Source organism: Anoplophora glabripennis, unplaced genomic scaffold, assembly GCF_000390285.2.
Source record: "Anoplophora glabripennis isolate ALB-LARVAE unplaced genomic scaffold, Agla_2.0 scaffold109, whole genome shotgun sequence".
NCBI classification, from domain to species: Eukaryota; Metazoa; Arthropoda; class Insecta; order Coleoptera; family Cerambycidae; genus Anoplophora; species Anoplophora glabripennis.
In genome coordinates, this window is record NW_019416246.1 from 426,637 (window position 1) to 443,128 (window position 16,492).

Genomic DNA, 16,492 nt, shown 5'->3' on the forward strand with positions numbered 1-16,492 from the left:
CACCCTGTAGAGCTAGAAACTTTAAAAGGTAGCTAGATGGACTATAAACTTAATTGACTAAATTATTATACGTTCAGTTTTATTTCAATAAGGCGACTCTTTAAATGAGAAAGAGAAACCAAAAATTATCGTTAATCAAAATTGTTTTATTGTACAAAATATTACACAGAATTTAATATCGAATAACCTGTATTTAACTAAACAATACTCGCATATTTACATAGTCAGTAACTCTGCTAAATACTCGACTACTAAAAAAATGATTAAAGTATATAATATGTACTACATCATTATACATGACATTATAAGCGAAATTATTATGCAATATAAAAAATAACTCAGTTATTACGAATACCCAAGGCTTGCTCAAGTTCTGCTCTCTTCTGTTGCACTTTAGTGTAGAAGTATCTGCATACCGCTTCTTGCGCCCAAGGCTGATAAAAGAAGTCGGACCTTCTTTCTTCCTCAGGATTTCCCACAACGTCAGTCATAGTCTAAAAAATTTGTATATTTTATTGCATGCAAAATAAATCTTGAGAAAAAAAAGCAAAAGGTGTCAAAATAAACTTTAAGAAAAGTTGACAAGTATTCACCGACTTGATCTTTCACCCATCCATAATAGGCTGAAGTGCCTAAACGACAAAAAAAAATACTTGAAGACGCACCCAAGCATGACATTCATTTTGAGGTTTTATTGACGTTTATCTCTAACTTTGTCTAAACATCGGATATACTTCAAAAATGAAAATTTTCCGTAGAAAATGACAGAAAAGCCCAACAAAAATGTCTACTGTGAAGCAAGCGATGGAAATTTTGAGAAAATCAACAATCAGATCACAAACGAACTTATTACAAGATTTATTGGAAATTCATTTAATAGCTCGGCCTTTTTTTTATTTGAAAAAAAAAAAACATTTAGTTTCACAATTTTTATTATGAAAATTAGAAAACTAATTTTATAGGTACCAACCCCGAGAAAAAATTCCACTGAAATAAGTGTTTTTATTTTTCATGTGGAATCGACAAATAATTAAGAAATCAGTCATTTTCCTTAAAAAATCCATAGGATCAGAAAGTATTTTTAGAAAAAGATGTTGGCGCTTCCCGTGCCCTTATTACAACGTTTATCAAATTTAATTATACCTTATGTTGGTACTCAGATATTAACGAAAAAGTAAGTAGACTTAAATCAAATTGTTCTCAGGGATCTGTGATTGTGTTATGATCACTATTTCCTGGGACACCATGTAGTCGAAAACTTGACAGTTGCTTTATTTAGAGGACTAAAATTTTGTTTTTTTTTTACAAAAGCTGATGCTTTGTTTGATTCCCTCTAGTGGCTAAACTAGCCAATTTTAGACTAAGGTAAGTTTAATTAAATCATCTTACCATGACTTCAAGAATCTAAAATAGTTTGACGTACATGGAGAATATGGACACCCTGTACAAATTAATAATTATCCAATCCAATTACTCACCTTTAGATCTCTGGTTTGAGACACTATCCATTTATGAATAAATTGTTGAGGATCTTTTGCAAAACTAAGGAAAAATTCTCTGTTAGTTTTAAGTTGATTTATTGTGTCAACTGTTTCATGAATTTTAGAATCCAATCCTTGAATTTCTTGTTGGCTAGCAGTACTTAAGAGGAAATTGTTCATTTGAGTTTTTAAAGTATCGTCCACCTAAAATGTTTGATGAGAATTCAAATATAACCTTTTTTAACGTACAGGATACATTAAAAAAATATATTGCTTTCAGGATTATAAAATAATATATACCTCTACGTCTATATCGTAGCAAGCTGTCTGCTTGCTTTCAGCTCCCCCTTCTACAGATATGACATGATTAATAACAATTGGATCTGGAGGATGAAGCAATGGATTCAACCTTTGAGGAATTTCAGCAAATTTCATACGAGTACAATTAAATATTTGCTCTAAGTATTTGTCACATACTATGTATTCACGCTCATGAGCATCTTGTAGTCTATAAGAAAAACAATTAAATAGTAAAAAGTATCCGGAATTCGTCATTGAAAAATTCAGCATACAGTAGATTTAAATTTATTTTTTAATGGAAAGTTGGTAGCACTATACTCTATACTTAAGTGAAGTTTGAGTACGATCTTCAAGTAGTTTGTTTACAGCTGTTAATTTTCTTGGTCTACCTAAAGTGTCTCTTGAAACATTGAAAACTCATAAACCAACTTAACAACCAGCCCAGAAATTATTGAACTGTTGACAACGTGCAACAAAAGAAGAGAAAATATATTTTCTAAGGAATGAACAGCAATAACTTATAATAATAATCTAAGCAGTTGAAGTGACTGTATCTTACCTATGCGTTTTTATGTACTGCCATAATGCAGAAATGATAACAGGCCTGGTTTGAGTATGTACTCCTAAAAGTCGGGCCAATCTGGGATCTAATTTAAATTGTAGTGGTTGATAATCAAGTAAAAGCAGTATTGTGCATCGTACATTTTTATCGCCAGGGCGTTTAACCTACAAAAGTAAATAACAGTTCTAATTGTTTCAATTAAAACTTAAAGAATCTCACTTGAAATCCATCAGTTTCCTGGGTTGTAAGAGTGCGGTGCCATTCAACTAAATGATTGTCGGGTCCATACAGTTCCTTATCAAGTTCAATAACCAGTGATTTGAAAAATGATGAGAATTTACGTTTTACTTTATTGGGGTCATTTTTAGAATCATCAAGCAATCTCCCTTCTACCCGTAACTCCCATGAAGCGACTGATCTGCAAACAAAAGTAACAATACAACATTGTAAATGCTTTTATAAAAAATATATATTTTTTCATCAGCTCTTGACATTTTTAGATTATTTTAGGATAATACAGGGTTCATAGTTCAAAAGTAATATAGAATTCCCTGACTTTTCTAGATTTTCCTTGACATAAAAAAAAATCCAGGTCACTTGTAGTTCATTTTAATGTACTAATTGATGTTTACACATTAAACTTTTTCTAGACTGGGCTTCATAATATTTTTTATAAGCAAAGTACAAAAGATAAAGGTTTCAAAACCGCAAACAGTTTTCTCTTTTAAGAACCCATGGCCTGCTTTCACAAAATTTCCAGTAATAAACGTGAAATTCCCTGACTTTCATGAATACTTTTAAAATTCCCTGACTGTTCCCTGTTTTTTTATGAAGAATAATGAATTCCCTGACTTTTCCCGGTATTCCCGGTTTTTTAGGCTGCTACGAACCCTGTAGTAGCTCAATAAAGCTAATTCACATATACTCAATTTCTCCTAACAATTCTATCACACTAAATCAGACACTGTTCTGCAATACCAAAAAAAGGTATGGAAAAGCCATCTAAAATCATGGACAAGATTCTTATCTGATGATACTGCGAAAAGAACTATTCTATGAAATATATTGCATCAACCAGCATTGATTTACATCAGCAACATCTAGTAAAGAGCTAGTAATTAATAATTTTATTAAAAAAAATAAAAATATTATTCATACAAAAACACATAAGTACCTGATGTATTGCCACTGTAAATGTAATCTTTCAAAGAAATATTTTGTATGCTTGTTTTAAAATCACTCCTGATAAAGACTATCAAGTAAAAATAGCCACAATCAAAAGATCTTACTTTTTTACATTTTACTTATAATCGCTTTTTCAAGTGAGCTCCTTGCAAATGGGAATAATAAATATTAACAGAACAAAAACATACAAACATGCAAATTTCATGTATTACCTTTTGAACCCAAGTGATTTCCCCAGCAAAGTCGTGAACAATTTTTTTTAAACAATAAAAACTGCAAAAAAATGACATTTTGTTTTTTTTTACAATATCTCGAAAAATAATGATGGAATGGTCTTACTCTCAATAAAAATGTTTTTTTGTGTAGTTATATTATACTGTGTTTTCGTACACATTTCTCAAGTTTGTCCCATAAATTCTCAATGGGATTAAGATATGGACATTGAGGAGTTGTAGCACGGATATGGGGTATATTCAACGCGGTCCACTGACCTATTATGTAAGAGGTATGCTTTGGGTCGTTGTCCTATTGGAAATAGTAATAAATGTTCACTCTAAGCCAATTGGCGCTTTCTTTAAGTTTTCCTTCAGAATGCTTAAGTACACAGGTTTATCCATTATACCCTCTACTATTACTAATTTTCCAATACCTCTGCCGGACATACAGCAAATTGATTGCAAATTCTTTCTCCATATGTGTATTTGTCCGACGGATCCGAATATATTAAATTTCGAATCATTGGAGAAAATGACTATTCCAGAAAGCAAGATTTTCGATTATATACTGTTTTGCAAAATCTAAACATTTCTTTCTATTTGTAGCATTAATGTATGGCTTATTACGGGCCATGCACGATTTCAGCTAAGCACATTTAAGTACTCTGCAAATCGTATCTGGACTAACTTTTTTATTAAGGCTTCTTGTACTTCGTTAATTATTGCTGGTACATTTAATTCTGAAATATTTCCAATAAGTCTTAAGTTTTTCCTATTCTCTCTAACAGTAAGTAGTTTCGGATGGCTGTTTTTACATGTTGTTTTCCTTATCAAATCGTTTGAACGGCTTCGGTTGACAACTTTTGCTATTTTTGATAATAATTTCTATTGGCTGCGTAATTTTAATATTATATTTTTTCTGGCAATTGTTGTTTCTTTTCCTTTCTGTCCAGACATAACAAAAAATGTTACTCGTACGCACGTAAACTGTGAACTGAACTGTTTCGAGAGTCCTGAATGTAAGAAGATGTCCGTCAGCGTATCCATGCCGGCAGTGGCCGGTTAAATTTAGCTGCGACTAATTACTGGTTACTGAAAAAGGTGCTTTATAAATACTTTTGCAGTATACCTTCTTGATCGTTTCAACTATTATTGAATAAATTTCCTACCAGCTACTTAACTCACTAAGCATAGTTTACATGATAACAGATCATTGTACCACCGCATGCTCTCCTGAATGAATACTTTTGCTGGCTACTGTTTAAATATTGTACGAACTGTACTTTATTTCGGATGAAATTTCAAACTGATGGCAAATATCACTGCCCAACTTAAGAGACAGAAAATTTCCAAATTTACCAGTCAACGTACTACAGTAACATAAAAGTAACTAAAGTGACACCGAAACGATCAAACTCCCCCGAGTGTTGACAAAATCTCCATTAAGTATAAAACTTCACCTGTAATTGAGACCTGAGCATAACTTGTGTAAGTATGATATTGACTATAGGTGTGGGCATAAATAATATAATCTTTCAAAGAGTGATGTTAGAACAAAAATACAATATACTTTTTTTAACATTGCATTATTTAACAATTTCAATATGTCACTTATGTATTTTTATATAATTTAGACATCATTTTCAATTATTTTAGAAAATTATTAATTACTGTTTACTAGTGGTGGGAAGATCGGCATCATACGTATAAATCATACGGATCTCTAGTGGGAATCGATTCATGCGGATCCCGATGCAATAATAATTTCGTATGTTTCGCATCACCGCATCAATGTAAGTTGAGACTGAAGTGAAGTGAATCGGTATCAACTGATTCTCGTATGCGATACAGGAATGAGTAAATGGGAGGCGCACGCATACTGGGAATCAGTTCATACGTATACCGGTATAAAAATAATTTCGTATGTTCGCATCACAGCATCAATGCGAATTGGGAATGAATCGGTCTCAACACTCTCAACTGATTCTCGTGTCCGATACAGGTCGATGAGATACGATGCATTAGAAACAGTTTAGTGCAAAGGAAACTAAATATTGAAATAAATTATATGAAATTGTGTAGTCTGAAACAAACTTATAATGTAAAAAGTAATTGTCAGAGTGATGTGTATTTCGTATTTAAATGTTGAATCGCTTGACCGAAAATAAATTTAAACATTAATTAATTTGAAAATAATTTGATGCTCAACTTGAGTTCAAATATATTATTGCTTCGTTTCTACTTAAGTTCATCGTTCTGCTAAAAAATGAATTTATAGATGATTGCAAAAAATTTAACGGGAATGAGTGAGCGACAAGCCCACACATTTACAAAATGTACAAGTACAAACTGTACTTGTACATCCACAGTGAATACGATTCCCTGATGCGGATATTTTGATGCGGATCTTTATGTCGATACATTTCGCATCATGCGGATCATTAAAAAGATCCGTATTGCCCATCTCTACTGTTTACTAGATATTGCTGGTATAATTCAAGATAGTTGGGGCATATAGCCCAGAATAATTATTGTTTCCCACAATATTATCAACTAAGAATCTTGTTTGGGGTTAGATCCTATGTAGACCTAGGTTTTTGGTATTGAATTTGAATGAATTATGTGAATTGGCTTACCCCTCTTGTCCAGGACCTTCAGGACCATCAGCTTGTGGCTCTTTTGCAGGAAAAAATGTATTAGAAATAAAAATTCTTAATTTTCTTTTTTGCTTCATTGGACGTTTCAGTGCTTCTTGAATGTCAAGACGTTTACGCATTATAGTAGAATCAAGTTTTCTTTCAAAAGCTAAAAGATCCATATAGGCTTGACTTTCTGGTACTAAATCTCGTACTTTTTGGGGTAGAATCTTATCAGCCAATTTCTTCTTTTTCTTACTTGTTCCGTGTCCATAATCACTAAACATTTAAAAGTGAATCCAGATTTTAATAAATGTGGTATTTTATTAGAACTTACGGTTTTTGTTGCATAGGTCCTCGATTATCAGCCGGCCGTTTCCCTCCAGACGGTTGTGGCATTGGTCCACCCCTCATTGGCGAGTAAGGAGTACCACTGGGTCTTTGTATCATTGTTCCTCCACTCGAAGTCATGTTTGGAGGTGGTGGATTATAGCCAGGTCTTTGCTATGGTATAGAAGAGGTTAATGTCAATATTAAATTATTTTCTCAATTTTTATAAATACCGGAAAAGTTTGTTGTCCATACTGCCGCATTCCAGGATTTTGAGGTTGTTGATATCTTTGTTGAGGGGGTACGCCGGGCCCTTGAGTAGGCACTGGGCCCGAAAATCTCTGGGCCATTTATATTTTTTATGATATTTGATTACCGTGTTATAAGTAATTTTTTAATGCGATTTATTTCTAAAATTGAAACAGTGATATCAAGACAATCACAATACACATAAGTTCAAAACACAAAAATACAGATTATTGTATTGTAGTATTGTAGTGTACAGGAGGAAACAGTACAATCACAAACTTATAAACAGAAAACACTGAAAACAGAATACAGAAACAAACGTCACAGCTTAATACAGCTGGAAGAGTCCGTGTCGGCGCCTTTGATATGGCGGTCGAGAACCAAGCGAGACGGAATTGTGCTAACTCTCTCAGATTAAGCGGAATAGTCGGGGCTGGATTAAAATAATTTTTATTACTGAAATAATATATTTAGTTTCTACCTGACAGTACCGTAGTAGGTAATTTTAATAATATGGAATTTGAATTAGAATATTCAGTAATTTTTTTAACTGTTAAAACAACAAAAAAGAGTCAATTTCATAATCAGAAATGGTTTCTTTTAAAATCAATGTCGTGCGATTATCCTAGGTCACCTGACTTCGGGCCAATAACCGAATAGGCTTTTGCTGTTCATGTTGGAACAGTTACAAGGCACAGAAAGTCGGTTTTGGCTCCAACCATAGTATAGTGTCAAATATGTATATGATGTACACGCGACCGCAGTATAGAAAACAGTAAATTCACTGCCTATCTAACCCTTGGAACATATACTTTATACTACTATGCTCTAAGATCTAACCTATTTATACAAAATTGACCTTAGTTTCATTTTTTATGTCGCTATAAGTGACTGCGCAGAGACCACGTGCAAGTAGGGGAACCTCAAAAGCTGAAAGCTACTTGTTGGTGGACTAGGGGCTGGGCGCTGGGCTTGCTATTGCGCATAGACCACACGTCCCTTAACTGGACCTTTAGATTAGACCAGTGGGCGGGTTGTGGTCCACAAGAGAGGGGAAGTTAATTTACTGTTATTTGTACTGTGACGCGACATAGAGATCGGTACCACAACGCCTATTTTGACGGGTTCCCGTACTATAATGGAACGAGCTTCGCCTTAGAGCATATACTATATGGAGGAAACACCACATGTAAAAAAATGTAGACATTGTAGGAAGAAAGCCGATACTTTGGGTAGTTAATTTGTTTCTCTCTAATCATTGTGTAAGTGTAAGGAAATGCGTTAGCCAATCACGTGCCTGAGCGAGAGAGAAAGATGCCGATCTAACTATATGTCTCTTTCTCTGCCACTGGTCTACATTGTCGCCCTATAAGCATGCTTCCTCCATGTAGTATACGCTCTTTCTTTTAAAATAACCATGAGTAAATTTTTATTTTAACTGGTAGGGAGATTCTCCATATTAACTGCAATGAAATTTTGAATGAAAAAGTAGGTGACTAGATTACTCATTAGTTAAAATAAATTTACATAAAATTGAATAAACCAAAAATAACCCCAAAACTATTTATTTCACACACAGTTGGTACAAATTAAATTTTAAATACCTATAGGTAGGGATGGGCAGATTTAATGAAAAACATCGATGTTGTGTTATATCGATTTTCAAATAATTTATTATCGATTCTCGATATATCGGAGTAAAACATCGATTTTTTTCGAATATCGAAAAAAAACAACCCTAGACTAGTACAACATTTTTTAATTCAAGATATTTAAAAAATATAATAAATAAGTACCGAATTCTAAAAAAATTATAATAATACATTTTGATTTGTTCAGTTACGAGTGTTATTAGTGCAATAATTTTGTTTTCTATGATCTGAACCCAACTAGTTTCGAAAGATTGAGGTCTGTTACATACAAAACAAAATTATTTTCTATTTACATCATTATTACTTACCATAACCAATACAAAATGATCAGCGAAGGATTGATTATTTGTAAAAATTTAGTAAGTAAAGAAAGAAATCTAAAAAATTTACAAGTACCTACCATAGTACCAACTCGACATTCTTTTCTTGAATCCTCACGAACACTGAACATTGAACATCACAAAATTAGACAATTTTAATTTTCCACAGATCACTAACGCAAACGGTTCTGTGCTATAAACCACAAACAAAAAAATCAAAATCACACAGATTTGTAGATTATTATTTCTTTTGTATTGTTGTATTGAAATTGAAGACAACTAAATTGGATTAAAACTAAATATTTATCCAAAATTTTGTTCTGAATATTAAACGATATTTCTAGAGGTAATATCGATATCCTTCGATATATCGCTTTCAAAAAAAATCGATTGTTTTGCATCGATAACTACCTCCTAATATCGATGTTTAAAAAGTATCGATGTTTTTCGCCCATCCCTACCTATAGGGGATAATTATCCTCTAAAAATCTTAAAATGATATGCTTTTTTTTAGCTTTAAGAATACATTATATTTAAAAATGGAGTTATTTTCGATTTAATCAATTACCTATGTGACTTTATATTTAAAAAATGGCTTATTTTTTGGATAAAAGGAGAATTTTTTTTAGAAACACCAGCTGAAATTAAATACACTTATACAATTTTCAAAATATTCAGTAGTCGAAATTCGAAATACTGAGGTTCATAAATAGTACAGATCTCAGTATCTGCACTGGTTGACAGATTTATATATCATATATCAACTTTGGGAATTTATGCCCACATTATCTCTAGTTTATGCCCAGACCTCTAGTTTTATTACTCTACATATGTCAAACATTAAGATATATTGAAATAATAAATGTGATTTCTTTTTAATTTCTAAACTCTTGTTAGGTAGGTACTGTTTATATGATGAATTATTTTTGTCATACTAAAACTAAAAAGAACAAATTTTAAGTAATTAATCCTTTGTGCCAAAAAAATCAGTTAAAGGGTTGATTTTATAAATTTATTGTTGTCCACTGAAAAAGTAGATAATTCGTTATGACTACATAATAACCATTATTACACAATACACAATTTATTTTTCAAAAAACTTTTTTTATTTTAATTGTTTATCATTACTTTTTATGGTTTAATCTACGTTTCTATTTATCCTAGCTCCTCCTTCCTAGCAAATTTTATTATTTTTGTATTATTATTTTTAACCTACCCCACCTAACAACATTTTTACAAAATCTCATGGTGCTGGTCATTAAGCTAGGGGAAAAAAATTACAAAATCAAATTGTCAGAGCGTTTGTCTTTTCCTACAGAAAAACATTTTGAAGCGATAACATTTAATATGGTGCATTATTTCATATAATTTGAACGCACACAACTAAAACACAATTTTTTGTAAAATGTTTATTAAAAATTAAATACAATATTTCTTTGTCTACTATTAACTGTAGCAGCACAATGTTTACTCATTATGTAATTTTTTTATACATTTTAAAAATCAATAACAATTATCAATAATATCTTTGGCATTTGTAAATTTTTTATACAAAAATTTGCATTACTTAGAATTTATATTTTTGTACAAATAGTATTACTCAATAAGTTGCTTTGAATTATTATGACTACTCTTCTGCCTTCGGAATATTTGAGCTATAACTTTAATGTTTTTTTATTTACGACAATAGAGGCAATTCTCCAAAGAACCGCAATATCCAGTGGAAAAAATTATATAGCTTTACTATCAATAATAATAACACTACAATTGTAACTTTCTATTCTATTAAAAAGTATATAAAATATTTGGTATTTTTGGATTAAGAAAGATGTAAAAGAATTTTTAATATAAAGGATATATTTTTGCAAACTATCTATGTATATTTAAATAAACTACATTGGTTACAAAACAAAAACATTAAAACATACATTTTCAGAAGGTATTGCACGCTTTATACATATATTCTTGTGATTAACTGATATTGCATAAATTATCATAAGTATCTTTATAAAATTATCAAAAACAGCCCGATTTATAAAAGCTTAAATATGATGTTGAAAAATTAGTTTTAAACAATTTTTTTATTTCAGGGACATGTAAAATAAATTACAACCTTAAAGTGTATTTTAAATTTGTTAAAGATATGCTCTTGGATAAACTAAATTAAAAAAAATGTATTATGTAACGTTTTATTATTAACATTAAAATCCAAAGGATTTGTTTCTGATACATCAAGACAGGAGAAATTCCTTTCAACAAATTATTTCAATGGATCAGTATGTCAATTATTTTAGATTATAGTTAAGAATATGTGTTCAAAATTTATCCTTTAATAATAAAATTATAATTTACTGTTTATTATCGAGCGTAACTTCTTACTTTTACCATTTTGCAAAGAGAAATCAGAAATCAATTAAATACAAATGTTATTCTATTACTATTATTATGAATTATGTTCCATTTATTTTTAATATAAAAAGGTAAAGTTTATAAATGATGAAAACAGAAAAAATATTTTCTTTATATAAAACCAAATAAAAAAGATTGATGTAATGTAGTTTATTAATATCTTAATGTGATTCACTGATAAGTAATATGAGTCGTAAACTGCTCAGCAAAATTTCGTAAACTATTATTAGTATTACCTCGATTATTACACATTACAATAGATAAAATGTTTATGTTCTGAATTGTGTAGTTACCATTTTTATACTAAATGCAAATATCTCTAATCTCTTTTTCTCAAGAAAATATGTAGAATTAAAATTTAATTCCAGTTCATTTCTAATAAATATGCTTATTTAACTAAATGTCTTGATTAAAAATTGATAGCTATAATCAATTATAATAAAGATAAATTCAGTAAACTTAGAGACAACAATAATCTGACTGTTATCAGCTTTACTGATAGCTTGATTATATCTGGATTAACGGTAATCCAAATTCTCTTTACTCGTAGAATAAAGGTTGGCGTAAATTGGTTCGGATTTATGCGGTTCTACTGTATTTAACAACAAACTTGGCTTAACCATGTACCTTAAATAAATATTTCTTTTGCCAATATTTTGCGATATCTACTCTATGTATATTTATTTATAAAAATAACTATTACGTTTATTTAAATAGGTATCTATATATCTTTGGTAAAATAAAAAGTGTAAAAACTTACATTGGAGCCACTTATTGAGTAATATGAATTTTTCTAATTGAATACAATCACAAAAATATTTAATTCTTCGATGTCTTAATCACTTAAAGAATTATTATAGTTGATCGTAGAGTTATGCCTTGTTTTCCTACTACCTTCTTCCACCGTCATTCTTGGATTTCGTGACTGCGTGAGAGCATTAGTTTTCTGAAAATCTATTGTGGCATAACTCTTCTTTTCAACCTTGGGGCTTTCTGGGGCCAGTTGTGCACCAATTAAGGTCTTTTTATTTGTCGAATCTAAATCTAACTCAGCATAGTTAACCTCTCCTACTGTTATATACTCAGGGGTGTAATCTACATCGCCATAAGGTATGGTGGGGGTAGGGGGTACACTAGCAAAATGAGTATCAGGTATTGGACGCAAATTTTCAATGTCTTTAGTATCGATGTTCACATAACAATGCTTTTCTTCTGTCTCTATTACTTTTTCAGGTATATCAGTCAATTCTTTGGCAACAGTTATTTCTTTGGTACAATTTTTTGTATCTACATTCATGTAGACATGGCAAGAACTTTCGGCTACAGTTTCTGAAGGCGCTACTCCTAAATTGGCATAATTAGGCAATACAGATCCATTCTCCAGTAAAGCACTGGTATTTGTGTATGATGGGTCTGTAACTAGGCTTCCTCTTTTATTGTTGTTGTGTTCCAATGCTGCATCTGGAGGAGGAGAAGTGGTTGTAGGACTTAGAGGACCATTGCTACTTACAGACCCTGGTCTGCTTAACATGTTGTGAGGTCGGGCAGTACTAGGTACCGTAACGGGATTTAAGTAACCGTCTGGTTGGAATCCCGAACCTATTCTACGTTGAACAGGAGGCCCCGTACTTACCGCTGGTATGGGAAAATCAACGTTTGGATTAATATTATTGGCCGTAGGGTTGTTCTCATCATTAACATTGCCTGTAATATGCTGTTGTACTATGTTAAAAAGCTGTTCAGCCTTCCTACACCGAAATGCATAAATGCCATGTCCAGTTGGACATCTTCGTCCACATTCAAAACTAAAAACTTCAGTGTCAAAACCATACTTTCTTAAAGACCGTAAGGGCCATTTAGTAGGTTCCTTTCCTCTTTGGTATAAGACTAGTTCAGTTTCGGTTACTTGTAATTTTCCAGGGCTTATAGGTCTTCCTTGATCATTAACATTAGTCACTTGAAATATGTTTGGATGCCTATCATTTATGTCCTTGCTACTCACACAACCCATTTTGAATCTAAAGGGATATTATGTAAATAAACAAATGCCAAGGTTAAATTATCTATTTACTTACAAAGACTCTATTACATATTATTTAAGAGCATAGCTTATTTTGTTGCTGTACAATAACTGACGCATATCTTCGACCCATTATTTAATTTAATCCCGTAGTAAATACATTTCTATTCTATCTATTTCTATTACGTCTGATAATCATTTTTATATACAACTAGCTGTCATTGGCAATGACTAATAAAATAATGAGTCTGCGCCGTTTGCTACGCAGAAAATTTGCACACGCAAACTCTTAATACATCTTCTGGATTTAAATTTCTTGAAAAATATTGATCACAATTATCATCATCTACAACTTGTTTATGTTCATCTAGTATTTAATAGTTAAATTGAAGTAATATACTAATTTGTCATATTCTCCCTAGTAAGTGTTGAATAAGTATATAGGTAAGTAGGTTTACTTAAAAATAGGTAAGGAATACTTATAAATTTAAAATACTGTACCTATGTAGGTATAATAGTATTAGAAGAATTTTAAATAATGATGGGTTTGGAAAATATATCGATATGATAGAAATAAATAATGAATATTATTTTATTAAAAAAATATATTATCAGATATATCCTACAATATACACATTCGTTGTATGTGTGGTTGCATATACTCAACGTTATATTTTAAATATTGAAGACACATTTTAATCCATGCATCAAACATAATGTACGTAGGTAGGTATTTGAATAATTATTGTACTTATTTTTTTACGTATAGTCTCTTATTTATATATTTTTTTTGTGACCCTCGGTCTATCTAAGCTAATGACATATGGGATATTAAATTAAAAAAAAAATTGTCAAGGTGACTTTAGACTTTAAGTCCCAATTATTTTTAAATTAATCATAATATCTACTTGCACACAGCGCCAGCGTCTCATTATGATGAGCTATGAAAGAACACAAACGTCATAAACTTAATTGGAGATTTTTGAAAGGTCAAAACATAGCTTAGTGCAAGCCAAATATTCCTTAATCAAATTTTGCATCTTTTCTATTTATCTGAAGTGACTTAAGTTTAAAAAAGGCTTTAAATTTTCCTTCTACTAAAGTACTTCTGTCTTTTGAGTGAAAATTAAAAAAAAAATGTTCATTTTGTGTTTATTAGTGCGGACCGAGTCCAGTTACTAAGTGACGATATATCTGTTGCGAACAGTTAGATAGAAGGCGACCGTCAGATTTAGAATTGATTGACGTTTTTTGAAAACATAATAATATATTCAGCATTATTACTGTATTTCTTTAAGTTATATAAATTACATAATCAAGTTTAGAAGTTTAATTCATATTTAAGTCAATAAGACTACATTAGTTTAAGGCTCTGTAATTACATATTAGTGGAGTAAAAATTGTTTTCTTGTTTACATATCAACAATCTGGACAATATAGTTTAATATACAGGGTGTAACAAAATGATTCTCAAACATTAATGGGTTTTCGACAAGTTAATAAAAAATAATCATATAAACATGTAAGTATCTGTGTCTGTCTTTGTTGTTCATTTACCGAAACTAACCCATTTCGAAGACAAAATAAGTTTTTCACATATTTCTACAGATTTTTTAACATCTGGAGTTACCATAAATGATAAATTACTACAACTAACTAACTAACTAACTTGCTGAATATTGAAAGTTATGCTTTAAAAGAATTTGGCTAAAATTTATAGTTCCACTTAAAAAATCCGATGTCACAAATCCAAACACCTCAACGTGAAAGAGGTCCAAGAAAATGTCAAGAAACTTCATTGCTTTGGAAATAATTTACTCTACATTTTTTCACACGCCGGTATTAATCACAGTAAATTTAACTTACTTCTAGATGTTTATGGATTTACAAGATATTTCCTAAGTAAGAAAAAATATGATTCAGTTAATTGAAGAAGACAGGCAGAATTACACCAGGAAAATTAGCGAAAATAAAAGAGAAACTCGAAAAATGTCCTATCCGCGAGATTGTTGTAAAATTGTCTAAAGGAACATAATACAAGACATCTCACGTCTCATGAGTCAAAAAATTTTATTAGCTAACTTTTCTATTTAAACAAATAAGTGAGGAAAACAGTTTTTTCACATTGCAGGGAAAACCATCAATTTTAGCGAAAAGTGACTCTCAGACAGCTTGTAGGGAGTATCATTTTCTACAAAATGAGACTTGTTAAATTAAAATCGATTAATAAACAAAAAAGTTATTGCAAAAAAACAAGAAAAGTGCCCATTTTTTAATTTGTTTATAACTATCGCATTTATTGTTAAAATTTTATAAAACCTATGACAAGTTGTCATACTTTAAAAGTGTGCCAAAAGTGGGCGCTGTAGGTGCAATAGTTTTCGCACAATTTAATTTGTTTATTACGGAGGCTCCAAAAGTTATGAACCTCGCCTCTGTACAGGCGTCAATTTTCAACCAAACATGATTCTGAAAGCGTCATTGTAATCTTAAAGACGTCATTAAGCGACCTATTAAAAAACATCACCGTTTTTTTGACATTAACATTCTCAAATTGTGCATTAAAAACCGTGCGTTTTTCGCTTATAAACAATTTAAATAAAATTGTTGCTATTTATGCTACCTCACCGAAAATAATACAATGGATAGCCGGCAAAAAAATACAAATTTAAAAAAAAACACCCTCTACGACCAACAGGAGCCAAGATAAGAATTTTTTTTTTAAATCGTAGCGCAATTGTTTATAAATATTAAGACTTGAATTTTTCGCAAAATAAAGTTTACCCCGTAAACTACGATTTCCCGTGAATTGCATTGAAAAATGTGGAAAATTAACGACTCGCGAGCCCTTTAAAGAGAACGTACTCGCTAAGTAAACTGTCCAGCGGCCGGCGGCGTGGTGGTGGGGGAAGCTTGTCCAAGCGAGTCGCACGCGCGAGAAAAGTTAATAAAGGTCAAATTGATGCGCGCTGTAAATTTTGCAATATCTCGGCTTCTATTCATCGTAGAAACTTATTTTTTTTTAAACTGGGGTAGCTCGACGAAAAAATAACAATGGGCATATTTACGAATTCGTAGAATAGCCCTACACCCCAGAAAAAATGCATCTTTTATACTTATTTTTTTTTAATTT

At 31.2% G+C, this 16,492-nt stretch overlaps 2 protein-coding genes across 2 annotated transcripts; both read right to left on the minus strand.

Annotated features, from left to right (window-relative positions):
- Positions 1–131: 131 nt before the first annotated feature.
- On the minus strand, positions 132–7,226 carry LOC108904929 (brahma-associated protein of 60 kDa). Its single transcript, XM_018707652.1, has 8 exons — positions 6,943–7,226; positions 6,717–6,883; positions 6,380–6,658; positions 2,563–2,761; positions 2,341–2,507; positions 1,782–1,989; positions 1,479–1,685; positions 132–494 (listed from the first exon to the last, which is right to left on the minus strand). The coding sequence occupies exons 1-8, from the start codon at positions 7,057–7,059 to the stop codon at positions 339–341; spliced, it is 1,500 nt and encodes a 499-aa protein (XP_018563168.1). The 5' UTR covers positions 7,060–7,226; the 3' UTR covers positions 132–338.
- A 3,833-nt stretch (positions 7,227–11,059) lies between these two features.
- LOC108904931 lies at positions 11,060–13,571 on the minus strand. The gene is made up of 2 exons (XM_018707654.2): positions 13,415–13,571; positions 11,060–13,357 (listed from the first exon to the last, which is right to left on the minus strand). Exon 2 carries the CDS (start codon positions 13,348–13,350, stop codon positions 12,175–12,177), a length of 1,176 nt encoding a protein of 391 aa, XP_018563170.1. The 5' UTR covers positions 13,351–13,357; positions 13,415–13,571; the 3' UTR covers positions 11,060–12,174.
- Positions 13,572–16,492: the final 2,921 nt, after the last annotated feature.